This window comes from Dipodomys merriami, unplaced genomic scaffold (genome assembly GCF_024711535.1).
Source record: "Dipodomys merriami isolate MVZ:Mamm:240054 unplaced genomic scaffold, mDipMer1.0.p SCAF_5, whole genome shotgun sequence".
In the NCBI taxonomy this organism is placed as follows: domain Eukaryota; kingdom Metazoa; phylum Chordata; class Mammalia; order Rodentia; family Heteromyidae; genus Dipodomys; species Dipodomys merriami.
This window is the reverse complement of record NW_027206068.1, coordinates 79,010,324-79,037,301: the sequence shown is the minus strand read 5'-3', so window position 1 is coordinate 79,037,301 and position 26,978 is coordinate 79,010,324. Positions and strand designations below refer to the sequence as shown.

Below are 26,978 nucleotides of genomic sequence, written 5' to 3'. Positions count from 1 at the left end.
TCAACCAGCCCATGCAGGCTCAAGACTCCTACCCCCAGTAAAGCACCACAACAGCAAGAGGTAAAGGGGTGGCCGACACACACAGCAAACAGCTCAGGAGCAGCACCCAGGCACTAGGTCTGGCATACACCTTTGCATGGGCACATGTACACGTACACAGAGCCAGAAGGCTGCCTGGAACGATCCTCCTCCTCCGTGTTGGAAGCAGTGCAGCACACACGCGCACACACACACGCACACACACACCGCACACGCACACACACGCATGCACACACACGCACACGCACGCACATGCACGCACACACACATGCACACACACGCGCACACGCACACGCATGCACACACACGCACACACACACACGCACGCGCACATGTGCACGCACACACACATGCGCGCGCACACACACACGCGCACACACACACAGGACGCTGTCTGGAATGATCCTCCTCCTCCGTACTGGAAGCAGTGCAGCACACACACACACACACACACACACACCCGCCCGCGTGCGCACACACACACATACGCACAAACACATGCACACACACACAGAACCAGAAGGCTGCCTGGAACGATCCTCCTCCTCCGTGTTGGAAGCAGTGCAGCACACACACACGCACACACACACGCACGCGCACACACACGCACACACACGCACGCACACACACATGCACACACACGCGCACACACACACGCGCACACACACACAGGACGCTGTCTGGAATGATCCTCCTCATCCGTACTAGAAGCAGTGCAGCACACACACACACCCGCCCGCGCGCACACACACACACGCACACACGCACGCACACACACACACACCCGCCCGCGCGCACACACACACACACGCACGCACGCACACACACACACACACCCGCCCGCGCGCGCACACACACACACACACACACACGCACGCACACACACACACACACCCGCCCGCGCGCGCACACACACACACGCACGCACACACGCACACACACACACACACCCGCGCGCGCGCACACACACACACACACACACACACATACGCACAAACACATGCACACACACACAGAACCAGAAGGCTGCCTGGAATGATCCTCCTCCCTGCAGCACACGTGCGTGCATGCACACACACGGAAGGCTGCCTGGAACGATCCTCCTCCCCCCGCGTGCACGCACCCGGTGCTGTCACGGTTGGTGGCGGCCCAGGCGGCCCACAGGCTGCGGCAGCCGACGCCCTCCGCACACGAGCCTCCACGTCCCCCCTGCGATGCGTCTTGGCCCCCGAGTCCCCCCTCATCTTCCCTCACCGGGGACGTGGAAGGCACCGTCTTCATCTTTAATTAACCACAAGAGAGCTGGGCTCAACGGTGCATACGCTTTATTTGTAGGAAGCAGTAAAACACGCTGTGCCTTGAAGGTCACATTTTCCACAAGCATGAGATACCAATCCGGCCCATGAGGGCCCAGCCCGCGTCCCACCCACGCCGGGTACACAGCCAAGGCCTCCGTCCCTTCCGCCACAGGGACGCGCCACACACCCCCACTCCAAACACGGCCACCTCTTCCCCGGGGACGGGGGACAGGCGGAGCGACCCGGGTCCTCGGGGCTGGGGGAGGGGCACGTGGGCGGGGGCGGGGGCGGGCAGGCGGGGAGCCCGCGGGTGCCAGCGCCCCGGGGGAAGGGGGCGGAGGCCGCAGCAGCATGCGGTGCGGTGACAGCGGTGGACGGCGCGAGGACCCTTGTGTGCAAACTGAAACTACTCAGGTCAAGCTTCTGCCAGGTGGCCGGTTATTTTGCACACGTATGTATATGTGTAAGGGGGGTACATGTGTGTCAATAACCAGCTTGGTTTTCCCCAGCCTAAGCTTGACCTGTAAACGCTGCGGATGGTATTCACTGAGCAAAACCTTCTTACTAAAAAAGAACAATTATAGATCCGAGAAAGATGAGATTTAGCAAAAATTAAGCAAGACTTGCAGTCAAATTTGGACTTGGAGAGGATGACAACTACAGGAAGGGTCTTATCTGTGAAGCCACTAAGATAGCCGACAGTGCGCTGTCAGATTTCTGTGGGCAAAAAAGTACCGGCAGTGTAAGTTTCTCTTAATTTACAGGGTACCTAATCGTATTCCAATTGCAAACGCCGTGCCACCACCGGGAAGGAGCGTGTGCCGTGTGGAGTCGGGCCCGGCTTACTGAACTTCTACCACTACGATATCTCAGCTGGAAAGAACAAGACAGATCCTTGCAATTCAAGAGGAAAACGCTCACGGATTTAGTGCTGGAGAAAAGCAGAGTAACAAAGTCGAGGCTGTGTCCCAAATAGCTGCCAGGCCACCCGCGATTGTCACCTCTGTCTCGATGCCCTGATCCTACCGATCCGTGAGCGCGCGTTCACAAGCCCACTAAGCGAGCAGACGCTGCTGCGGGCGCGGGCACGGCCACACGCAGGCGCGGGTGGCGGGGGCGGGGCTGGTGACCGCAGCAAGTCCGGCCTAGTGGTTCCCTTTGGTCGGCTTCTTCTTCTTCGACTCCTCTTTCTGCTTCTGCTTCTTCCTCTTGCCACCTTCTTTGACCCCTACGGAAACACAGCTTGTAAAACACCGCACACCAACACCTGCTTCCTCAGGAGAGGCGGTGGGTTGCTACACACTGCCCGTGTTTTTTTGTTTTGTTTTTAAGGAAGCCGCAAGCCGGGCACTGGTGGGCTCACACCTATCATCCTAGTGACTGCAGGCTGGGATCTGGGATCCCGGTTCAGAGGCAGCCGGGACAGGAAGGCCCGTTATCTCCCATGAACCACCAGAAAACCGGAAGTGGCGCTGTGGCTCAAGTGGTAGAGCGCTTGCCTTGAGCTGAAGAGCTGAGAGACAGCGCCCAGGCCCAGAGTTCAAGCCCCACGCCTGACCAAAAAAAAACAAAACAAAACAAAACAGGAAGCCGCAAAGCAAGGTCAGAGTTGTCGTATGTACAGCTCAGTGAGAAGGTGAGCTGTCATGGCGAGTGAGCATCCATTCTACCATCCGGCTGCGCCAGCCCCCAGGGACCGCACCCAAGCCTGGCCCTCGACCCTCCATGGAACCCTAGGGCCCTACTCCAGCTGCGCCGTCAGCCAGCCGGGGCCACCGGGCCCCACAGAGGATGGGCTTATTCTTGGCAGACTTGGGCCCCAGCCTCCTTCCTCGGGGACACGAATCAAGGGTTTAGTCAGGTCCACAGCCGTCTCACGGGCCAAGGCCGGCGCCTCCCCTCTGGGCCGCAGGGGAAGGGCTCTGCCCTGGGTGGCACAGCGTGGGCTGTGGCTGCAGGAGATGGAGAAGCCGCCTCCACGGGCGGGCGGCGGGCGGCGGGCGGCGCCGTGCTCCAGAGCAGCACCACCGCCCGCCGTCAGCAATCCACACCACAGCAGTAAACAGAAAGCAGGGCAGGCGGAAGTGTGGCTCAGGGGTAGAGCACTGGCCGCACAGGAGCAAGGGCTGGGTTCAAGTCCCAGCACCACAAGAAAAGAGGACAGGCCAGCAAGTCAAACTCCGTGCAACCGCACCTCGCAGCACAGACGGGGGCACGCCCACCCCGATGCTGGGGGACGGCAGCCCAGCCGCTGGAGGGCCCCTCGCGCCCGGCCTCACAGGCAGCTCCCGCACGCGGCTTCCTGGGCAGGACAGGGCTCCCTCGCTCGCCCCCCTCATGCTCAGCCAGGAGGCTCGCCCCGCCCAAGGCCCTCCAGCCCGTGCGCTTCTCTCCAAGACAAATGGCCCAACACTTGCAAATCCAGCAAAAACAAAACACCAACAGCCAGTTCCAGGGCCATGTGGACCTGGCCGGGGCGGCGGGGGGCGCCCGGCCTGCAGCCTTCCACAGGCGCCAGCGGCCTGGGGGGCCGGGCGGGGGGCGACTGGGCTCCCTCTGCTCCCAACACCAGCAGCAAAGGCGGCCGCGCAGCCGAGGCGGGCTGTGCCGAGCTCCCTGCTGCCCAGGCTCCCGACGCCGTCCTGCCTTCTTTCCCTACTCAGCCGAGGCTCGGCTCACCCCACCATCTGACAACACAAAGCTACAAGAGGCACATGCCTAGCCCCTCAGGAGGCCCAGATCTGAGAGCCAGCCACAGGCAGGACAGCAAGACTTACTTCCCGAACCGAGAGAGTGACAACCGTGAGGGAAAAAGACAAGCAGGGCCCTGCGGTCAGCCCGGGCCACGACCAGCAGAGGGGTCGCAGGGGCAGCGCCCAGGGCCCCTGGATCTGACGCCTGCACCCGCCGCCCAGTGTGCTGCCAATCACAAGTCTGCCCATTTGCCCACTCAAAGGAAGTGTCCAATCCCGAGCCGGTGGCTCACACCTGCCATCCTAGGTGCTCAGCAGACCGAGATCTGAGGATGGCAGGTCCAAGCAAGGGCCCATCCCACACCCACACCCACACCCCCCCCCACAGCCTCCAGCCAAGGGTGTGGCTTGGTGGTGAAGTGCGGGGTTAGCATGCTGGCCCAGAAGAGGGCTGTGGCTGGGTGCTGGAACACATGCTCAGCCGGCCCGGGCCCATGCTCCACCCCAGGGCAGGAAAGAACGTGAGTCCTCTGGAACCCAGCTGCCCTACGGGGACTGAGTGCGCAGCTCAAGTGCAGGATCAGCACCCGCCTACCCGGGTCACAGCCCGGCGCCAGAAAAGGGCAGTCAGAACGGAAAGAGCAGCTTCCAGAACGTCGCCGCCGGACCCCGGGCAGGGCAAGCTCCCGCACAGAGACGTCAGGGTGTCAGCTGCAGAGCTGGGCGCCCTGGGGTCCCACCGCCGGACCCCAGGCAGGGCAAGGTCCCACACGGGGACGTCAGGGCGTCGGCTGCAGAGCTGGGCGCCCTGGGGTCCCGCCGCCGGACCCCAGGCAGGGCAAGCTCCCGCACGGGGACGTCAGGGCGTCGGCTGCAGAGCTGGGCGCCCTGGGGTCCCACCGCCGGACCCCAGGCAGGGCAAGCTCCCGCACGGGGACGTCAGGGCGTCGGCTGCAGAGCTGGGCGCCCTGGGGTCCCACCGCCGGACCCCAGGCAGGGCAAGGTCCCACACGGAGACGTCAGGGTGTCAGCTGCAGAGCTGGGCGCCCTGGGGTCCCGCTCGGTGCATCCTCCTGGGCGCAAGAGCCGCGGAGTGCTCCCCCATCACCGCCACAAAGCATGTGGGCAGCCAGCAGGCCCAGGCCCCTCTCGGCACTGGGCACCGTCCTCCTCTCTTCCAGGCCCTCTGCTGTCGGGGAGAGGGGCTGTCTTCCAACAGCAAGGTCCACAGCGGGGGCCTCGCGGCCACCTGTGCCATCCTGATGCAACGCCGGGGTGCGGCCTGGTGTGGGGACCCCTCAGCGCACGTTTGCTGGCAACAGAGAGAACCCGAAGGGCGCAGGGGGGGAGGGCAGGGGGAGGGACAGGGCGCAGGGGGGGAGGGCAGGGGGAGGGACAGGGCGCAGGGGGAGAGGGCAGGGGGAGGGACAGGGCGCAGGGGGGGAGGGCAGGGGGAGGGACAGGGCGCAGGGGGGAGGGCAGGGGGAGGGACAGGGCGCAGGGGGGAGGGCAGGGGGAAGGACAGGTCGCAGGGGGGAGGGCAGGGGGAGGGACAGGGCGCAGGGGGGGAGGGCAGGGGGAGGGACAGGGCGCAGGGGGGAGGGCAGGGGGAGGGACAGGGCGCAGGGGGGAGGGCAGGGGGAGGGACAGGGCGCAGGGGGGAGGGCAGGGGGAGGGACAGGGCGCAGGGGGGAGGGCAGGGGGAGGGACAGGGCGGGCCCCGTGTCTAAGGTGAGGCGGGGCAGTCTCTAAGTTCCAAGTCCCGGGAGCCTCAGGGCTCACGTGGCTGGCGCAAGGCCGGGAGCTCTCATCCTAGCTCACACAACACACTGCACACGCGTCACAAGCGCTGGGACCCCGTTTTAATCGTGGGGTTGGCTTTGAGCCGCCACGGCCAGGCCTCCCACGGAGCCGTGTGGGGCCGGGGCCGGGGCGCGAGCACCCCCGCTCCCCGGCTGCCCACGCGTGCTCAGGTCAGAACACAGCAGCACAGGCCGGACTTGTCTTCGGGCCGCTCGGGGTCTGGGGGCGGCTCGCTCTGGGGTTCCACCACACCAGCGCCCTCCTGCACACCTGCTGAGGTCATGGGGTTGTCTCGGTCCTCGCTGTCCTCCAGGCCGGGGTGAGGCGTGATCCTGGCCCCGGGGCCGGCGCGGCCCGGCCGGGGCAGGCGGGCGGTGGCGGTGGACGTGGCGGGCAGCGAGTGCTGGCCTCTGCGCAGGCATTCCTCGGCGAGGGCCTCGGCGTCCGCCACACCTGAAAGCACACCGGGACAGCCGTGAGCGCCGCCGAGCCGGCTCGGACAGGGAGGGGCACCGTCTGGAGACGGCAGGAGGCACCGCTCGGTCCCACGCGCTAGTGGCCCGCGGCCACACCGGGACAAGAGGGCCGTCCTCAGCCCCAACACGCCATCTCGCAAGAAGACACTGGACAGCCAACTTTGTCCTCAGGCCTGGAGACGGAGGCTGGAAGTGCACAGCCCCGCACGGTCCTGTCCCACCACCAATGCCAGCCCTTCGGCGACACCGGGGGAGCAGTGCAGGGGGCACCGCGCATGCCCAAGGGGCCACACTTCCCGGGCACGATGACAACGCCACTGTGCTGCGGTGGGCGCCAGCGTGGCCCTGTGACCCGGGCCGGACCCCCCCACACACACAAGCCACCACAGCAACCGCGCACACAGCACCTCTACACACCGAGGGCCACGGGGGGGGGGGGGGGGGGGGGAGGGTGGCAGGGGCGGGGACACCCAGCAACTGTGCACACAGCACCTCTACACACCGAGGGCCACGGGGGGGGGGGGCGGGGACACCCAGCAACTGTGCACACAGCACCTCTACACACCGAGGGCCACGGGGGGGGGGGGCGGGGCGGGGACACCCAGCAACTGTGCACACAGCACCTCTACACACCGAGGGCCACAGGCGGGGGGGGGCGGGGGCACCCAGCAACTGTGCACACAGCACCTCTACACACCGAGGGCCACAGGCGGGGGGGGAGGGGGGGCAGGGGTGGGGACACCCAGCAACCGCGCACACAGCACCTCTACACACCGAGGGCCACGGGGGGGGGCGGGGCGGGGCCACCCAGCAACTGTGTACACAGCACCTCTACACACCGAGGGCCACAGGCGGGGGGGGGGGGGGCGGGGACACCCAGCAACTGTGCACACAGCACCTCTACACACCGAGGGCCACATGGGGGGCGGGACACCCAGCAACCACACACACAGCACCTCTACACACCGAGGGCCACATGGGTGTCAGCGCCGCCCACTAGGGTCTGTGACAGAAAGCGAGGTTTTCTGCGAGCCCCGAGGAGACGCGCAGAGCCCCCACGCTGCCAAGACCATCACAGGCTCCCAGCCAGCAATCACCCCACATCACACAGCACCCCAGAACTCCGTACCACTCGGCGCACGGCCACGGAGACCCGGGCGGCAGGCAGGGAAGCCCTCCGCACCCCTCAGGGTCAGTCTCACACAACACCAGTCTACTACTGGCCCTGGGCCGGGCCTCCTGGACAGGGCAGCCTCCCCCCTTCTCACTTACCTTGGCGAGGAGAGGGCGGTCCCGGGCCGGCTGGGCACACGTGGGCCAGGGCCGAGACGGGGCTCCATCCACAGCGCTCTGCCTCAGGGTGCCCCCCACCACGCTGAGGACCTGCAGCTGCCCCCGGATGACCGAGGGGGGGTCTTCCCAGGGCTCCCGCGTGGTGGATCGCCACCACCCCGGGCCGGGCGGGTGCCGTTTCGGGGCAGGTTCGCAGCTCAATCAGGCCACAGGCTGGGGAGGGCTGTGCTTTCGGGCACAGCACCCTCCCCCCGTCCCCTCCACTCTGCCCAGATCCAGACAGAACCCAATGTCTTCAGAGCTGCTCTGCGGGAGCAACGTAAGACCCTAAAGCCAACGCAGAGGGCAGACACGCAGGCATCTCATCACAGATGGCCCGGCTGCCCAGGCCAGGTTTTCCAGGCAGAGACCCAGACGCTCAATGGACCTCAGCACCGGCGGCTCTCACCTGTCATCCTAGCTACTCAGGAGGCCAAGATCTGAGGATCATTTGAAGCCAGCCTAGGCAGGAAAGAAACTGGGACTCTGATCTCCAACTAACCATCAAAACGCCAGAGGTGCCGAGGTGGCAGTGTTTTTTCTCAAATGGTATTGTCAACTGAGTGAAAATGCTAAGAGACATCAGCCAGGCCCTGAGCTCAAGCCCCAACACTAGCATGAGCTGATCTTTCCTCACACACACATAGAATTTAGACCACGTGGGGCTGGGAAGGTGGCTCAGTGGTAGAGCGCTTGCCTTGCATGCATGAGGCCCTGGGTTTGATTCCTCAGCACCACATAAGCAAAAAGAAAAAAGTCGGAAGTGGCACAGTGGCTCAACCGGTAGAGCGCTAGCCTTGAGCTGAAGAGCTGAGGGACAGCGCCCAGGCCCAGAGTTCAGGCCCCACGACTGGACCAAAAAAAAAAAAAAAAAGAAAAAGAAAAAGAAAAAGAAAAAGACCTCAGTTGCCAGGGAGGGGGCTGCACAGCTCCAGGACAAGGCTGGAGGTGGCTGGGGGGAGGGGGAGCAGGGCCAACGCCGGCGCTTTGTAGCTTCAGCCAGGCCTCACGCTTCTTTTAGAATTTCTGATAGTGCGCCTGGCATGTCCAGGCAGGCCTCAGACCTCCTGCCACAAGAATGAACCACAATGCCCAGACTCTGCGGAGACAAGGTCAAATCAAGTGGCATCTTAGTGTTCACCTGTGAAGAGCAGCAGGAGCCACACGCTATAAACGCACAGTGCCGCCGGCCTGGCTCCTGGACAGATGAGGTTAACAACCTAAGAGCGGGACTGTCCTGGGAGGACACTGACTGGAAACCCGAGGGACAGCAAAGCGTTTGCCGTGACCTGTGAGGATGCACTGAGCAGGCTGCCCACTGTGTGTGCGCACGCGCATGCATGCTGGGCGTCAGCTTGGAGCAAGCTGCCCACTGTGTGTGTGTCTGTGTGTGTGTGTGTGTGTGTGCACGCGTGCATGCATGCTGGGCGTCAGCTTGGAGCAAGCTGCCCACTGGAGCAAGCTGCCCATTGTGTGTGCGTGTGTGCGCGTGTGCACGTGTGCATGCATGCTGGGCGCCAGCTTGGAGCAAGCTGCCCACTGTGTGTGTGTGTGTGTGTGTGTGTGCACGCGTGTGCACGCGTGCATGCATGCTGGGCGTCAGCTTGGAGCAAGCTGCCCACTGTGTGTGTGTGTGCGTGTGTGTGTGCGTGCGTGTGTGTACGTGCGCACGCGCGCATGCTGGGCTTGGAGCAAGCTGCCTGCTGTGTGAGTGTGCACTGGGCGCCAGCTTCGCCCACAGCAACCCTGGAAGTCCTAACCATGGCTTAGTCTTACCTCAAAATAGGCAATAAGTTTTACAGTCAAGAACATAGTTACAAAACTTGAACAGCCAAGAAGATCTTTGCCAGCAATACTTCTGACAAAGGAGATGAAGAAGCTACGCCCTGGCTGGGCACCAGTAGCTCCCGCCTATAATCATAGCTATCCAGGAGGCTGAGATCTGAAGATCAAGTTCCAAAGCCAGCCCAGGCAGGAAAGTCCAAGAGTATCATTACCAGAAAATCAAAAGTGACCCTGTGACTCAAAGCTCTACCCTTGAGCAAAAAAGCTCAAGGACAGTGCCCAGGCCAAGTTCCAGCCCCATGACACAAACAAACACACACACATACACATACACACACACACACACACAATTAATCAACTAAACATGGAACTCCCTGTGACCCATCCATATCCCTCTTGGGCATCTACCTGGATCATCGCAACTCAGGATATAGCATAGACACTCACATACCGATATTCACTGCTGACCAATTCATAACAACCAAGTTATGGAAATTCACCAGATGCCCTACAATGGATGCGTAATCAAGAAAATGTGGTACATATACACAATGGAATTTTACTCATCCATTTGTATCATTTGCAGGGAAATAGATGAGCCTAGAACAAATAATGTTAAATGAGGCAAGCCAAGTTCAGAGAGACAAATGGTGTACCTTTTCACCCCTATGTGGACGCTAGATCTGACATAACAAGCTACACAGGACTCTGGCATTCATACCCAAACAGACTAAAGGAGGATACTCTTAGGGGAAGAACCCAAAGGTCTAACTCCTCTAACATTTAAAATATATATATTGAAGCCAGGCACCAGTGGCTCACACCTGTAATCCTACTCAGGAGGCTGAGATCTGAGGAACACAGTTCAAAGCCAGCCCAGGCAGGAAAATCCAAGACCCTTATCTCCAATGAACAACCAGAAAACCAGAAGTGACCGCTACGGCCCTAGTGGTAGAGCACTGGCCCTGTGCTAAAGAGCTGTGCGACAGTGCCCAGGCCCAGAGTTCAAGGCCCACGACTGACCCCCTCTCCAAAAACAAACAAACTGCATTCATTACCTGACTTATGAACTGGTAACCCCTCTATACCACCCTAACTTTACTTAAGTAATTAATAACAAGAAGTTAGCACACCTTTCCACTCCTACAAGCCAGGGTCACACCTGGCCTGCCCTCCCCCACGCCCTTTGATGCCAGTCCTGGGCTATCCTCCAGGCCATGGGCTGTCCCTGTGCTTTTTACCTCAACGTGAGCACTTCACTGGAGCTAGTGCATCTCTCGTACTTGTATGGGCTGAAGCTGGCAGAGAGCAAAGTGGCCCAACCTCTTCCAGAAACCCCTGTGCCCCCACACCTCCCCTTGTCACGCTCCCATTCAGCGAAGCAGGTCAGGACTGGAACCTTCTTCAGCCTGCTTTGGCCTTGCCAACACCTGCACGCACACTCTCCACCCACGCCCCGGCACCTGCAGCCAGCAGACGCTGCCATCACTGGGAAGGGCAAGAAACAAAAGCACGGTGTGGCCTAGCACTCCGGAGCTGAGGCTGGAGGCTGGGGGGCAGCCTGCGCAAGCGTTGGCAGGGAAGTCCATGAGACCCGTACCTAATGAGCTACCACAAGGCTGGACGCAGAGCTGGGACTCAAGTAGTAGAACCTTGAGCAAAAAAGCTCAGGGACACTGTCTAGGTCCTGACTCAAGACCTAGAACCAAAGTACACGAAGTGCCAGGTAACAGCACATGTAAATGGCCCCAGGATGGCATTACCCAGCCCAGACATTCCCACTTTTCCTTAGACACCGACAGCCAACCCGAGGACACACCCGGCAAACAAAACCATGTGGAACTCGCTCTCACCCAGCCCACCACCACCAGGCTGGGAAGGCGGCCAGCCAGCGCTGACCCCACCGCCGCTGCCCCTTTACACGCGCGGGCCTCGGCATGGCCCCTGCAAACACCGCCAGGAACGTTCAGCACAGCACCCACCCACCCAACAACAAAATCCTCAACAGGGCAGGGAGGTGGCTCAGGGGAGAAGTGTTCAATCCCAGCACCAAAAAAGAAAAGACACGCCGGGCGCTGGTGGCTCACGCCTGTAATCCTAGCTACTCAGGAGGCTGAGATCTGAGGATTGCGGTTCAAAGCCAGCCCGGGCAGGAAAGACCGTGAGACTCCTATCTCCAATAAACCACTAGAAAACCGGAAGTGGCGCTGTAGCTCAAGTGGTAGAGCGCTTGCCTTGAGCTGAAGAGCTGAGGGACAGCGCCCAGGCCCAGAGTTCAAGCCCCATGACCGACAAAAAAAAAAAAAAGACAAAATTCTCGAGAAGCAAGCTCACTATCACACCCAAACAGACTTTAACCTGAGTACTGCCCACACTACTCAAAACCAAATGAGCCAGGCAGCAGTGGCTCACACCTGTAATCCTAACTATTCAGGAAGCAGAGATCTGAGGATTGTGGTTCAAAGCCAGCCTGGACAGAAAGAAAAGTCCATAAGAGCCTTATCTCCAATTAACTACCAGAAAACCACAGGTTGCAGGTATGGCTCGAAGTGGTAAAGAACCCTAGTCTTGAGCACAAAAAGACTCAGGGACAACACCCAAGCCCTGAGCCCAAGACCTGGGACTGGCCAAAAAAAAAGGCCAGAAATGAAGCTGTGGCTCCAAGTGGTAGAGTATTAGCCTTGACCAAAAAGATCAAGGACAGTGCCTATCCCCCAAGTTCAAGCCTTGAGACCAGCCCAAAACAACCAAAGTTACAAATCACTGGGCTGGATGCTGGTAGCACACACTTGTAACACTGAGGACTGCAATCTGACTCACAGCCAGACTCCTATCTCCAATTAACTGCCAAAAGTAGAAATGGCTCAAATCCTACAGCGGCAGCCTTGGACCAAAAAGGCTCAGGGGACGGTGCCCAGACCAAGTTTTACACGTACACACACTCACAAGTTAATGAAATGTAGCTTGATTACAGAAGTTCACGTTTATTTTCCACTTGATGAAGCAATATATCAAGGGGACAAAAGGAAATCTGCCCATGTCTCCGGTCACCCAAAGACTACAACAACGAGCCAGTCGGGAGCCCGGCAGCACCTGAGGGCTGGGTCACTGGCAATAGTCCAGTGCATGCACAGGCACAGTAGACTAAGGCAACCCCTCCTCCAGCGGGGCACCATGCACAAGTCTCTGGTGCTGTTGCTGTTTTTTTGGGGGGTGTGGTGGGGTGTGGTGGGGGGAGTACCACTTACTTAAATCACAAGCAATGCCTTCCTTATGGAATTACACAAGCACCCCCAAAGTGCCTGCTGGCCCATTAGAAGACACAGACTCAAACAGTGGGTGCTGGGCATGTGCCAAGCTTGGGGACACCAAGACTTGCTCTTGTCTTCAGCTCAGTGGTAGAGCAGATACAAACAAGAATAAGCGCTATTTGTCCCCAACATGCTGGACAGATGTAGAAAACAGGGGCCGAGGTGCAGAAAAGATGGCAGCTGCCAAAATAGGGAAACAAGGTAAAAAAACCAGAGTCCTGATGGAGGAGTGCTGCAACCGAACCTGTATCGATGAGAGAGGAGGTGGAAACACGGTGGAGGTGGAGGTGGAGGGAAATCAAGTCAAGAGCACTGCGGGCGCGGGCGCAATGACTCATCAATAGGCTTTTGGAAGCAGATACAGAGCTCTCAGCACCTGCAACAGATTGCCGGGGCCATGCATAACAAACCCACCCTTCATCCTACAAGGAGGCAGGGGCACCAACGGCCAAAGGCCCTCTGAAGCCCTACAGGAGTCACGCCTGTCCACACACAGGCCAGACAGCTGTGCGGGACTCTCCGCAGGGGCTTCCCGGAATAGACACTCCATGGCGTCTTGAAAACACCAACTGCTGGAGTGAGTCAGGCCAAATGTTGTTCGTGACTGTGGGACAGTGCTGCCTAGAAACTCCAGCAAATCCGAGCACACACCCTGCAGCAGCCACTTCCAGCCAGGCCCTGGCCCCAGCACAAGTCCGCCAGAGGGCAGGGCTCCGGAGGGGACACAGGGCAGCGCTCCCAGAGGTGACTGGGCACTGGAGACACACCCGCCAGCGCAAGCGTACTCTCACCCGGAGGAGCCTCGGGGGTGAGAGGTGGGGGTGGGCCCAGGGCGGTGGTCTGAAGCCCCGGAGGCTGCTCCTTGAGCTTTGTATCCCGGGCTGGGAATGGAACCCAGGACCTCACACACTAGCATAAGTACTCTTGCACACATCCACAGCCTTCACAGCCCACAAATTAAATTACAAGCCCCGCTCGCACACCTGTAACCCTACCTAGCTGCTCACCAAGTCTTCAACTCAGCTCCTGACCACAGCATACCAAAGCATACACACTAACATCAGCACCTTCTTCCTCTCATAACCCAACAGGCTAATGGATAATTTCATAACCACTAAGAGGTGATAAAAGCCAAATGCTACCTCTGGCTCCCTGAGCACAGTTCTGATTACACAGTAAGTCCACTCTGCTCACCAATTCATCACACGCACTTCTGACCAAATGCAGTAAGAATTTTTAAAAAATCAAAAACCCCAAACTGCAAGTTCGCACACACTGTGCAGCTCAGCTGGTGAGCTGCCAATCACATTTCGAATTCCCCTCGGCTGGCTCAGGTGGTTCACAGCTGTGAGCACCACTGTTCAGAAGCCGAAGATCTAAGCATTATAGTTTGAAGCTGCAACTTTTCCTGCCTGTGCCTCAAAACTCCAACTAGCCACCCAAGACCCGGAGGTGGAGTATGGTTCAAGCAACAGAGCACCAACCTTGAGCACAGTAGCTACGGGACAGCACATAGGTCCACCCGGAGCACACCTACGCTGTTTGTCTTCATTTTTTATAATGTGAATGGTGGCCAAAAAGTAAGGCGCCTGTGGCTCACTCCTGTAATCTTAGTTACTTTGGAGGCTGAGTTCTGAGGATCATGGTTCAAAGCCAGCCCAGGCAGCAAAGGCCGTGAGACTCTTATCTGCAATGAACCACCAGAAAACTGGAAGTGGCGCTGTGGCTCCAGTGCTAGAGCGCTCGCCTTGAGCTGAAGAGCTGAGGGACAGTGCCCAGGCCCAGAGTTCAGGCCCCATGGCTGACCAAAAAAAAAAAAGGGGGGGAGGGGGAGGGAGGGAGGGAGGGAGGGAGGGAGAGAGGGGGAGAGAGAGAGAGAGAGAGAGAGAGAGAGAGAAAGAGAGAGAGAGAGAGAGAGAGAGAGTGTGTGTGTGTGACGGGACACAATGTGCTTACCTAAAGTGGCCACACAAAAACGCTGCGAGTTGATGACAATACGCTTCCTGTCTTTACCACCAGTCAGGCTGTGCTACAGGAAAAATGAATCCAGATACAACATGAACTAAGATCTCATTTTGTTGCACTCAAGTTTTGGCTTAAGTGGCAGCCTGCCCGCCTTGCCAGCTGATACTGTGAGAAGTATTAGTATGTACAGCAGTAGTTTTCATGGAAGTAGAGGTTCCAAGTGATGAGCATTCTGACTCTCTGCAGAGTACACGATCTGAGTATTTTACAGCACTGATCTCTGCATCCTGCGCATTTTGCTCATTTCTTCACCCAGATTCCACGGGTTTACAGTATGTAAAGATAAAGATCAGTATTCTCTACAAAGACAATAGCAATAGCTAGTAAGAATTCAGACAAGACTGTGCAGGAATTTTAAAGCTTTTCTAGACAAGAGATTTAAATGGCTGCAAGACCATTATCCCAGAACTACCCTCGGGGAAAATCTGAAATTACAAAGAATAGGCATGGTCTGTGAACTGGATGTCAGGCAGTGCTTAGACTAATTCCAACAACTACTGAAGTCAGCCTGGAAGAGAGCCATGACCAAAGCCACTGATCACTCTCGCACCGTGAGACTGAGCCCACAAAAACCACAAACTATGACTTGCGATTTGCAAGGGACTGTGGGGAGTTGTCCATCTCAGAGAGCTGAGTCAAACTGGAGGATGTATATACGCCATGGAGAAGCAGCAAAGCGGACAGACTTCAGAGGACCTGACCTGCAAGGCCACTGTGCACAAATCAAGAGCGGCCAGCTCCCAATGGAGGCAGTAGCCCAGCATCTGGGTGAGGCAGGCAGAAGCCGCCACCGCAGTCTCATTCTCATATGCAACAGACATGACACCAAGGGGCCTTTCCTACACAAAAGCAAAGGGATTCCTAAATACACAAAACCTGTGATTCGGGGTGAGAAGGTGACTTAGTGGCCTAGTATACATGAAGCCCTGGGTACATGAAGCCCTGGGTTCAAGTCCTCAGTACCACATGCACAGAAAGTGCTAAAAGTGCTGTGTGGCTCAAGTAGTAGAGTGCTCGCCTTGAGAAAGGCTGCTCAGAGACAGTTCAAGTCTCAAGACTGAGTTCAAGCCTCAAGACTGGCCAAAAGAAAAGAAACTGCAGCAACAAACTAAAAAGTCATTTAAGAGAAATGCTATTGGCCCAAGTCACTTGCTTGGGTAGTAGTATCCTCAACAAAAACAATTTCATTCCTAACCAAGGCTACATTCATAAACGCTGGGCCAAATTCTCATGGCATACACTTGAGTGCTTCACACTTCAACCGAGCAGATTTAACAAGTTACCTGGTGTTCAATTAATAACTCACATTAGTGGGAAAGCAGGATGAAGGTCATTTTCTCAAATGCAAATCACAGGGCTGTGTGCAGGATCTTTTCTTACAATGGGCTCAGCCCACACAGTCAGACACCTTCTGGGTCTTCCAGTATCAAGTAAAGCAAAAGAGATCTACCCCAAGCATTCAAACAAGTGTGTAGCAAACTGCTGGTTCATGTCAACACGTTTGGAAGAGACAAGACTCCCACGTGCCTTTCCCCATAGATCACGTGAGATATCCCTATCCACAAAAAACTTACATCCAAGAGTCTCGGGTGTCTACTTGAATGGAAGCCATTGATGCTGGTGGCATGACCACAAGTAGGCCTTCCGACGAGAAAGCTCTAGGGGTGGAGCAGGTGTAGAACAGATGGACTGCATACCTACCTCATCCAAAGCAGGGGCTGCAAGGCACACCACTCCTAGCACTGACACAGCATTCATTCACTGCTGTCCTTAGTCCAACTGTTCTTCAACTGCTTCAGTTGGTGTGTGCTGTGCTTTCTTTCTAAAGATCCTATGAGTTTTCTTTAAAAAGTCTTTTACAAGATGAGCGCTGGTGGCATGCCTGTAATCCCAGCTACTCAGGAGGCTGAGATCTGAGGACTGCAGTTCAAAGCCAGCCCAGGGAAGGAAAGTCTCTTATCTCCAATTAACCACCAGAAAACTAGAAGTGGTGCTGTGGCTCAAAGTGTTAGACGCTAGCCTTGTGTGAAAAATGTCAGGGACTGCCCTCAGGCCAAGTTCAAGCCCCAAGACCAACCAAAAACAAAAACACAAAAAAAAACGTTTTCTCGGGAATAGTTCACCAGAGTCCTTAAATGCTCTGCCAGCTTCACACCTACATCAGCGAAGAGCTGTTCGTTTCCTAAACGATTTGTGGGTGGGGTTTGGAAAATCCCAAAGAATTACTCTGTGGAATAAAGTAAGCTGGAATAGTAGTAGGCAATGACAACAACGACAAGGGTTACAGAGACAAAATCAACTTTTTTTTGTTGCTTACTCCATCATTTCATGACTAGGTCAGGTGATTTCACATCCATTCCTCAGGAAACTACAACATCCGAAAGAGACTAAATTTGTGGCACTGTTTCTCCCCTCCCCACAGCAACAGAACACTAAAATGCCCCGTAATTTGCTAACTCATTACTCTCCAAATACGCTGAGCAGGTCTACACGTAGCTTCACTCAGCATCCACCTCAATACAGAAGGACGTGCTATTGGTGTGACACGAGAACCCAGGCACAAAACCACACAGACACAAGAAGGCCGACGACACCCACTCAGGAAAGAATGCACCAAACACAGTCGCATTTATTTTCTTTTTTTAAAGCAATGACAAAGACCCAGTTTACCAACTTATTTTTAACCTAAGCTTAACATTACATTATTTAAACAGTTGTCAAAACGTACTAAGTTGCCAGCATTCATGCACAACTAGAAAACATCCTTAATTTATAATAAACCAGAAATGTATTACCATTAATGTATTAAGTCTTTCATTACTGAAAATAAGAAACTGGAATTGTTTCGGTAGAAGATTCATCCTGGCAATGTCAACTTCACAGCAGGCTGAACTACGTGGCTCACATTTCAAACACAACGAAAGCAGGTCCATGCTGGTGTTAAGAGTACAATCTTGTCCTAGGGCTACGCAAGAGTCACGGGCCTCACCTTGCATTACGCTTAATAAAAAGCAAAGTGCATACAGAGATTACAACAATTTTAAAGACAAAAAAAAAATGGTCCTATTGTGTGGTCCCAACAATAAACTCAAAAGTCTATGACAAATAGAGGCTCCGATGAGCTGCTTATAAATACTTTAGATTAGGTACAGTTATACTGAAAGTCGAGTTCGTTTGAAATCTTCAAAAAAATGTTCCTGTTAATCCTCAAATGGTGCTTGTTATGGTTTAACACTCCTGTTAAATGCGTGCGCTGAGTTACTTGTTATCCAAGCGTAGCAGCTGCTCCTTACCATTTATTGTCAAGGACTTTAGCTGGCCGTCTTCTTCAACTTCTACTCTTTCCTGACCATTCTCAACAATTCTGCAAGACAGAATTCATTTGAAACCCTTTTTAAGCTGGAGTGTAGTGCAATGGTAGAAAGACTGCCTAGGAAGGATGTCAAGGCTGTAGTTTCCTCCCACATACAAGGAGGGAAGAAGGGAAGAAGGGAAGGGGAAGGAAGACCAGAAGAGAAGGAAGGGAAAAGAAACAGGAATAGAAAAAGGGAGAATTTCACTAGTAACAATCTTCCATTTCACCATTCCAACAGTACTGTGGAAAACGTTTTACCCTCAATTACCTATTAAAACTATTGCTCAAAATAACGATTTCTAATAAGTAAGTTGCTGCATAAATTAAAAAGCAAAGGCTCTAGTAATTTACAATTATACTTCAGCTCGAGGGCGCATAGAAGTTTTTTGCTATTATGCTGATTTCCTGAAAATACACAAAAGCCACTGTACTGTACTCACCTCTTTGTAGTTATTTTCCTGCCGTTAACTATCTTAGTGGAAGTTGATATGGACTTGAAGTTGCCCATCCCACCACCGCCAAATGACGTGGAGGAGAAGGAGGAAGTGAGGCCTCCATGACCCAGTGACCCAAATGAAGTAAATCCTGCAGGGAAACACAAGAGATCATCTTAAGATACCTGGTCAAGCATGACTGCACGAAGTACTTGTAATCTGTCTGCCGTCAATAAGCCACATAGGCACAGTACCTCAGGGGAACTGCAGGGGAGCCAAAGAATGGGTCGGTTACCTCTGGACGCTCACCCTTAAGCACAAAGACCAGATGTTTGCACTGCAGGGCCTCATTGGCATTCCAACATGCCAAAGATACGCCCCGCCCTGGACCGTCTAGTTGGTACTGGAGAGCATCTTTGTGTGGTACACCTACAGCAACTTCCCCACAGAAACATGCATCTAACTAACTGGCCCGTGCTGCAGTGGCACCACAGGAAACAAAAGGCTGAGCTATTCAGAAATTTCAGAATACTGCAATTAATTACCCACCCCCCGAAAGCATAGTCCTCAATTATGAAGCTATTACCCTGGATACACAAAACCTAAAGCAAAACCGCTCATAGATAGGGAGATTGGTTTGATAAAAGAGCCTAATTCTTTACTATTTCTGAAATGGTCACACTAAAACAACACATACTCCTGAACATTGTTTGACCTGTCTCGGATTGTGCTGCTTTAATAAAACGTGAGCCACACGTTTAATTTTATAGTCTCCCTAAAAAGTTAGAAATCAGTACAATTTGTAACACACTGTGTTTCTTTCACAGTTCCAGTCCATCTCCCTTTGGACTACTTGCCACACAAGACAGTGTGAGCCTGAGACCCGCGTGCTCTGGGAGGCGCCTGACTGTCTCTCTGCAGAGCAGGTGGGGCTGAACTCTCAATCCTGTGGCCTCTCCAGGGCTTTCATGTGTAGACCGCCACACATCTGTTACGTGCTAGTACTGTTGCGACACACATGGGACAGGGGTTTGTAAGACTTCCTGCTCTGACTTGGCTTGCTCGCTTGCTTGGCTGGCACTATACCACTTGAGTCACACTCCAGTCTGGCATCTCCCTGGCTAATCACAGATGGAATCTTGAGGACTTTTCTGCCCTGGTTGGCTCTGAACTCTGATCTTCCAGATCCTCTGGTCCCAAGTAGCTAACAATTACGGGCATGAAGCACCAGTGCCTCCTGAAAGTTTGGTCAGAGTCTTGGCACCTTTCCTGGCATGTGCTTGGCCTATTACATGGTCTTGAGCACGCCCATCTGCTGGAAAAGGACCAGTGTACTACTACTTAACTAGACAAAAACAATCTGGCACAAGACTTAAAGGGAGACAATTGCCAACACCCCAATCATAGCCACCAAGGCTTAAAATCAGTTCCAGCATCAATATGCCATGATATGTGCACATGCCAGTTTGCAGAGTAAGCTCAACCTTGCCTGTGAGAACTGCTCCTGGCTGAGAACTTCAGGGGCGCATACACCCAAGCTATGTGTGGACCCACGATCCAATTCCATACAACCAAGACACCAGGGGAGCTACTGAGTGTGTCCTTTTGTCTGACGCCAGAGGTGGGAAGCTCCTGCTAGCACAGATTTGGTGAGGTGCTAGCAAGTGGCTTATTCTGCACATACTAACCAGAAAAATACTCCATCCCTCTTAACTAAAACTTTCATTACAACTGGGCGTCAGAGGCTCATGCCTACAATCTTAGCAACTCACAAGAATGAGAACTTGAAGCTCATGGATCAGAGGCCAGTGGGCATAAAAGCCCTTGATTCTATCTCCCATTAGCCAGCAAAGAAACAGGGTGGGGGACATGGCTCAAATGGTAGAGTGTCAACTATAAGCAAACAAACCGAGAAAGCATGAAACAACTTAAAATTAGAGCCAAGTGCTGGTAGCCCCATAGTCCTAGCTGCTCATCAAGCCCAAAATGCAGAGGATTGTAGTTCAAACCTGCCCAGAAAAAAATATGCATGAGACTCCATCTCTAAAATAGCCAGCAAAAAGCAAGGCTAGAGATGTGGTCCAAAAGGAACTGACAAAGTCTAGTATCTCCCATCAATTTCATTTAATATATCATTACTTACTGTCTGAATTTCCTAAGGTATTTTTTGTTTTTGGTGCCAATCCAGGGCTTGAACTCAGGGCCTGGGCACTGTCCCGGAGCTTTTTTTGGCTCAAGGTTAGCACCACTTAAGCCACAGCTCCATGTCTGTCATTTTGGTGGTTAATTGGAGATGCGTCTGGCAGATAATCTGGGAACAGTAGGTCATGCATGTAATCCTAAACCACACAGGAGACTAAGAACTGAGGAACACAGTTCAAAGTCAGCCTGGGCAGGAACACCTATCTCTCCAATTAAACAGCAGAAGACCGAAGTGGCACTGTGGCTCCAAATAGTAGAGTGCTAGCCATCAGGCCCTGAGTTCAAGCTAAGGGACTGACAATGGGAGACACCTTCCTGCTCAGGCTGGTTGTGATCCTCAAATCTCAGCTCAAGACTCCTGCGTAGTTAGGATTACGGACATGACCCACCAACACCTGGCTAGAGTGAAGTAAGCTACCATTCTTGGGGGAAATGGGAAGTAAATGCAGTAAATCATTCATTAATCACTGACCTAACATGTTCACAAAGCTCTTCTGACAAAAGAAATGCAGACACTTCAACCTATACCCACTCTAAGGGTGGTCCTGACATAAGCACCAATTTCTGTTTGAATGAGAAAGATCAAATCTAAGCTATTAAATACCTGCATCAAATGAAGGAAATCCCCCTCCAAATGATGGAAATCCACTGAAGGCAGAGAAAAAGGAGCCTGCACCTCGGTTTCTGCTTCCTCGAGGACCCCTTCGGTTCCCAAAAAAGTCATCAAATGGGTCTTCTAGAAACAAACAGAGATGGGTGCTATGAAAGTTTCATTCATATGTTTTTGCCTGGGAGAGGGAATCAGCCAGTGCCTCCTTCCATGTCATTTCCTTGGAAAACATCCAGCAAGAAGTTAAAGGAACAGATCTAGACCCCTCACTGAGAACTGCAACACCAGCTGCACTGCTGACTAAGACTGATGAAAACAGCCTTACATCATGCACGCACATGCACGCACGCAGGCGCGCGCAGCGCTCAGGGTCCGTGTCCACTGGAGGACTGCCGCAACTCTTGGCCAATGCAGTTGTATACGTAGGCATTCAAGCTGCTTCTCCAGAGCATGTTTAAACCAGAACATGAATTTTTCTTTTTTTTTTTTTTTTTTGGGGGGGGGGTCCAGTTGTGGGGCCTGAACTCTGGACCTGGGCGCTGTCCCTCAGCTCTTCAGCTCAAGGCTAGCGCTCTACCACTTGAGCCACAGCGCCACTTCCAGCTTTTTTTCTTTTTGCTTATGTGGTGCTGAAGAATTGAACCCAGGGCCTCAGGCATGCAAGGCAAGCGCTCTACCACTGAGCCACCTTCCCAGCCCCTTCTTAATGTAAACAGAGGATACAGAGCAAAGCAGATGCAATCAGCTGGTCTACTTTACCAAGATGTCCAGGAAACCCTAATTTTCTAACTTTTGATTCCTTAAAAAAAAAAACAAAAACAGTTGAAGTCAAATCTAAACAATAACTGACCAACATACACTGTACTTACAGAAGTATTGATAGACAAAAGTAGGTATTACATTTTCCTTAACACCAAAATGCTTCTGAAAATTAAGATCAACAATGATTCAAAGAATTTACATTAAACATACCTTCATTTTAAAAAGATCAGCAGGGAGTTTTCTCTTTGTTGTGGTTATCTATCTAAAGCACTAACTAAAAATATAACTTGCCAGGCACCGGTGGCTCACACCTCTAATTACCCAGGAAGCCAGGGTCTAAGGATCAAGGTTCAAGCCAGTCATAGTAGGGAAGTCCTTGAGACTCTTATCTCCAATTAACCACCAGTAAACCAGTGTGAAGCCTGTGAAGCAGTGGCTCGATGTGGTAGAGCGCTCACCTTGAGCTGAAGAGCTGAGGAAGAGTGTCCAGGCCCAGAGTTTAAGTGCCATTACACACACACACACACACACACACACACACACACACACACACACACACACACACACACACACACACACACACACACACACACACACAACATACTAGGTTTTTAAAATTTTATCTGGGTTCTTTATAATTAGTGTTTTTTTTTTTTTTTCAGGAAAATGAGAAAACTGTTAAGGAATAAATGTAGAAATCATGCTTACATTGGGACATACAGGAGAAAAAAGAGCAGTGAGGACACAAGAATAACAAGTCCGTATATTACAGCAAGTCACTGCGCCAGAGGCAAGGCAAGAAAGACAGCCACGCCAGGGGACGGCTATGCCTGGATCCAGGACGTGACGACAGCACACACAGCGCGGGCACGACAACAAAGCAGCTGTGTGAGGCAGAGGAGCCAAAAAAAGGCCTATGCTTCCGTATGGGAGGAGCCTATGGGAACCAAGGGCTCAAGCCTTGGGCGGTGGGTCGGAGAGAGTCCCGGGAAGGCTGGGACTTGGAACAGAACAGAGGCAGGTCGCATGTCTGCCCTGAAGGAGAGGACCCTCTCTGGACAGGTTGCTCTGATTAAAGTGGAATCCAACGTAACAGGCTTGAAGGACCAGCGGGGACAAAGTAGCCGTTGGCAGCATGGTTCCAAGCGCGGAAGGAGCAGTCCAGGGCGCAGACGCCTTCCAGCTCCATCCCATGCAAGGTAGGCAGATGGCGACAAGGGAACCCCACACCTCACTCCCGGAGCTGCTGGACAGGCCACCCTTAGGCCATTTACGAGCTACTTCAAAATGAAGACCATTTCCTACATCTAAGAAATTAGGAGAGGCTGGGCTGTTGCTCAAGTGACAGAACCGTGCAATGACACCAAATATGAGGGGTGGGGGTGGTAATGAAAGAAGCCAGGTATAATATCAAGTGTGTCGAATCCCAGCATCTGCGAGTGGGAAGTGAGATGAAAAATTCTAAGCCAGGGCAGACTATGTCTCAAACCACACCAAAACCAAACCAAAAACAGAAACTGGTATACTAAACACCTACCAAAATTAAGGAATACAATTGAAATTTACTTTGTAATAATTCTGTTGTAGGCTCAACTCTAAGCAAACAACATATATATATATATAGTGTGTGTGTGTGTGTGTGTGTGTGTATGTGTGTGTGTGTATATATATGTGTTAGCCTTATACATTATCCGAAACAAAATTCTAATCAAATCATTCTTTTATACACACTAAAACGTCACACTATAAAACGGAATTCAGCAGCTCAAGTCTGTAATCCTAACTACTCACGAGGCTGAGATCTGAGGATTCCAGTTCAAAGCCAGTCTGGACAGGAAAGTCTGTGAAACTCTTATTGTCAATAAACTACTCAGAAAAAGCCAGAGGTAGTGGTGCTGTGGCTCAAGTGGTAGAGTTGCTAGCATTGAACACCAAGAGGCTCAGAGACAGCACCTAGGCAAGCCCCATGACTGAGCGAGGGAGGGAGGGAAATTGTTTTATCCTCCTATAATATCCCCTTTATCACTGCTATAAAAATTATTCTAGAGACCAGGCACTGATGTCTAATGCCAGTAACCCTAGCTACTCAGGAGGCTCAAGACTGAGGCTCAAAGTCAGCCCACGCTAAATATATACCCAGTCAACCAATAAAAAGGTGGAATTGGAGCTGTGCGCTCAAATAGCAGACCAACCTCCCCGTGCCCCCCCTCCCCCGCTCCCCAAAGCAAGCCTTCAATCCTAGCTGGATACAGGTGGCTCAAACCTGTAAGCCTGGCTATTTAGGAGGCTGAGATCTGAGAATCATGGTGCAAAAAGCCAACCCAGACAGGAAAGATCAGAAGGTTTTTTTTTAATCTCCAACTGACTACCAAAAAACTGCAAGCAGGGCTAGGAAGGTGGCTCAGTGGTACAGTGCTTGCCTTGCATGCATGAGGTCCTTAGCTTGATTCCTCAGCACCACAAACACAGAAAACGCTGGAAGTGGGGCTGGGAAGGTGGCTCAGTGGTAGAGCGCTTGCCTTGCATGCATGAGGCCCTGGGTTCGATTCCTCAGCACCACATAAGCAGGGAAAAAAAGTGGGAAGTGGTGTTATGGCTCAAGTGGTAGAGCGCTAACCTTAAGAGATAAGGGGCAGTGCCCAGGCCCAGAGTTCAACCCCCAGGACTGGCAAAAGGAAAAAAAAAAAAAAAAGCTGTAAGCAAAGCTGAGGCTCATGTAGTAGCGCACAGCCTTGAGCAAAAAAGCTCAGGGACAGTGCCCACAACTGACGGGGGGGGGGGGGGGGGGGGGGGCACTCCTAGTAGTGCCATCTTTCTTCCTTTCCTTACCATCATCTACTAGGAGCACAGGACTACACACACCACGAAGGGGGCTCCCATTAGACTCATCTCCATCAGCCAGAGGCCAGTGTGCTGCCCACGTCTGCAGTCAGCACAGCACTCACAGGCAGACCGAGATGAGGACAGGTCACAGAGACCGGAGCAGGCACAGAGCTGACTGGTTAACGTCCCTGGGCCACTTGGTGGCCCAATACAGTCTTACTCAAGCCATGAGCCTAGGCGGGCCTGGCTGAAATAGCACGGCTGTGACACAGCAGCCAAGGCTGGCCCAGCGCCAGCCCCGTCTGGGAGATCACTCTCCAGCCCGATGGCACCACGAGACAGCTGCCCAGAGGTGCTACCGGTTCTATCTGCCAACTGGTAACCAAGGGAGCCTGAGCCCTCAAACCAGCGGCATGTGCCTTATTCTATCTGGAAAGATCATTTCACAAGAATCATTAGGGGGCAAGTTCTGCAACAACACAGCTCCATCCTGAGATACGGGTTGTATTCTCCAAAGAGATGTCAATTATTTAACTCACTCATTTCAATATCCCAGTCTCTGTATTATCAAGTGCTTCTTTACTGTGTGCGTGCCGGAACTGTGGCTTGACTTCATGGCCTCGTCACTGTCCTGTCCTTGAGCACAGTTCCACTTCTGGCTTCTTAATGGTTATTTATAGATAAGAGTCTCACAGACTGGCCTACCAGAGCTGGCTTAGAACCTTGATCCTCAGATTTCAGCCTCCTGAGTAGCTAAGGGTTGATTACTGGTGTGAGTCACCAATACCCAGCTCAAATGCTTCTTTAAAATGTAAGCCTGTAGGCCAGACGCCAGTGGCTCACGCCTGTCATCCTAGCTACTCAGGAGGCTGCGATCTGAGTATCACGGTTCAAAGCCAGCCCTGGCAGGAAAGTCCGTGAAACTCCAATCTCCAATAAACCACCAGAAAACTGGAAGTGGTGCTGTGGCTCAAGCAGTAGATTGCTCTCCTTGAGCTGAAGAGTGCAAGGACAGCGCCCAGGCCCAGAGTTCAATCCCCACCACTGACCCTCCTCCCAAAAAATTAAGCCTGTAAGACAACAGTGGCTCACGCCTGTCATCACAGCCACTCAGGAAGCTAAGATCTAAGGGCCGTGGTTTGAAGCCAGCCAGGGCAGGAAAATCCCCGAGACTCTTATTCCAGGTAAACACCAAAAAGAAAAAAAAAGCCAAAGCTGAGCTGTGGCTCAAGGGGTAAAGCACTAGCCTCCAGCTTTTAAAAAAGCTAAGGAGGGCTGGGAAGGCGGCTCAGTGGTAGAGTGCTTCCCTTGCATGCATGAGGCCCTGGGTCCAGTTCCTCAGCACCACATAAGCAGAAAAAGCCAGAGGTGGTGCTGTGGCTCTAGCCTTGAGCTGAAGAGCTGAGAGACAGTGCCCAACCTCAGAGTTCAGGCCCCATGACCAACAAAAAGCAAAAGACCTACGGGACAGTGCCTAGGCCCTGAGTTCAAGCCCAGGGACCAACAACCACACACTGCCCCCACACTCCCCATTAAAAAGCTTGCAAGGGGGCTGGGAAGGTGGCTCAGTGGTAGAGCGCTTGCCTTGCATGCCTGAGGCCCTGGGTTCGATTCCTCAGCACCACATAAGCAAAAAGAAAAAAAGCCAGAAGTGGCGCTGTGACTCAAGTGGTAGAGCGCTAGCCTTGAGCTGAAGGGCTAGGGACAGCGCCCAGGCCCAGAGTTCAGGCCCCACGACCGGACACCCCGCCTCCCCCCCCCCCCCCCCCCGCCAAAAAAAGCTTGCTAGTCTCTGATGAATACTAATCCTGATTCAGAATATCAACAGACTACTAAAGTATGGAGAATCCATGTAAAGATTTCAAACTTAAGAGCTAAAACTCACACAAAATATACAAGTATACTACACACAGAAACCGAACATGATCGATCGTTAAAACCTATGGAAGCACAGGAACAGAAGTACAGACCCTCTTCAGCATGGTCACACACCGCTCACCGGACAAGAGCTGCGAAGCTACATGACTGCA

The 26,978-nt window shown here is 53.8% G+C and overlaps 1 protein-coding gene across 5 annotated transcripts in view; it reads right to left on the bottom strand.

Annotated features, from left to right (window-relative positions):
- Positions 1-1,347: 1,347 nt before the first annotated feature.
- The window catches only part of Dnajb6 (DnaJ heat shock protein family (Hsp40) member B6), a 57,699-nt gene continuing 32,068 nt past the window's right edge, over positions 1,348-26,978 (bottom strand). For 2 of the 5 annotated variants that reach the window (XM_069997191.1, XM_069997192.1), the window contains exons 6-9: positions 21,358-21,489; positions 18,558-18,702; positions 18,056-18,126; positions 5,875-6,286 (exon numbers count right to left, since the gene is read on the bottom strand). In XM_069997191.1, coding sequence (XP_069853292.1) covers positions 6,000-6,286; positions 18,056-18,126; positions 18,558-18,702; positions 21,358-21,489 — 635 coding nt within the window. In that variant the 3' untranslated portion in view covers positions 5,875-5,999. Of the gene's footprint in view, positions 2,566-5,874; positions 6,287-18,055; positions 18,127-18,557; positions 18,703-21,357; positions 21,490-26,978 lie in introns of those variants that run through there. The other 3 variants (XM_069997194.1, XM_069997193.1, XM_069997196.1) reach the window with 3 other exon arrangements.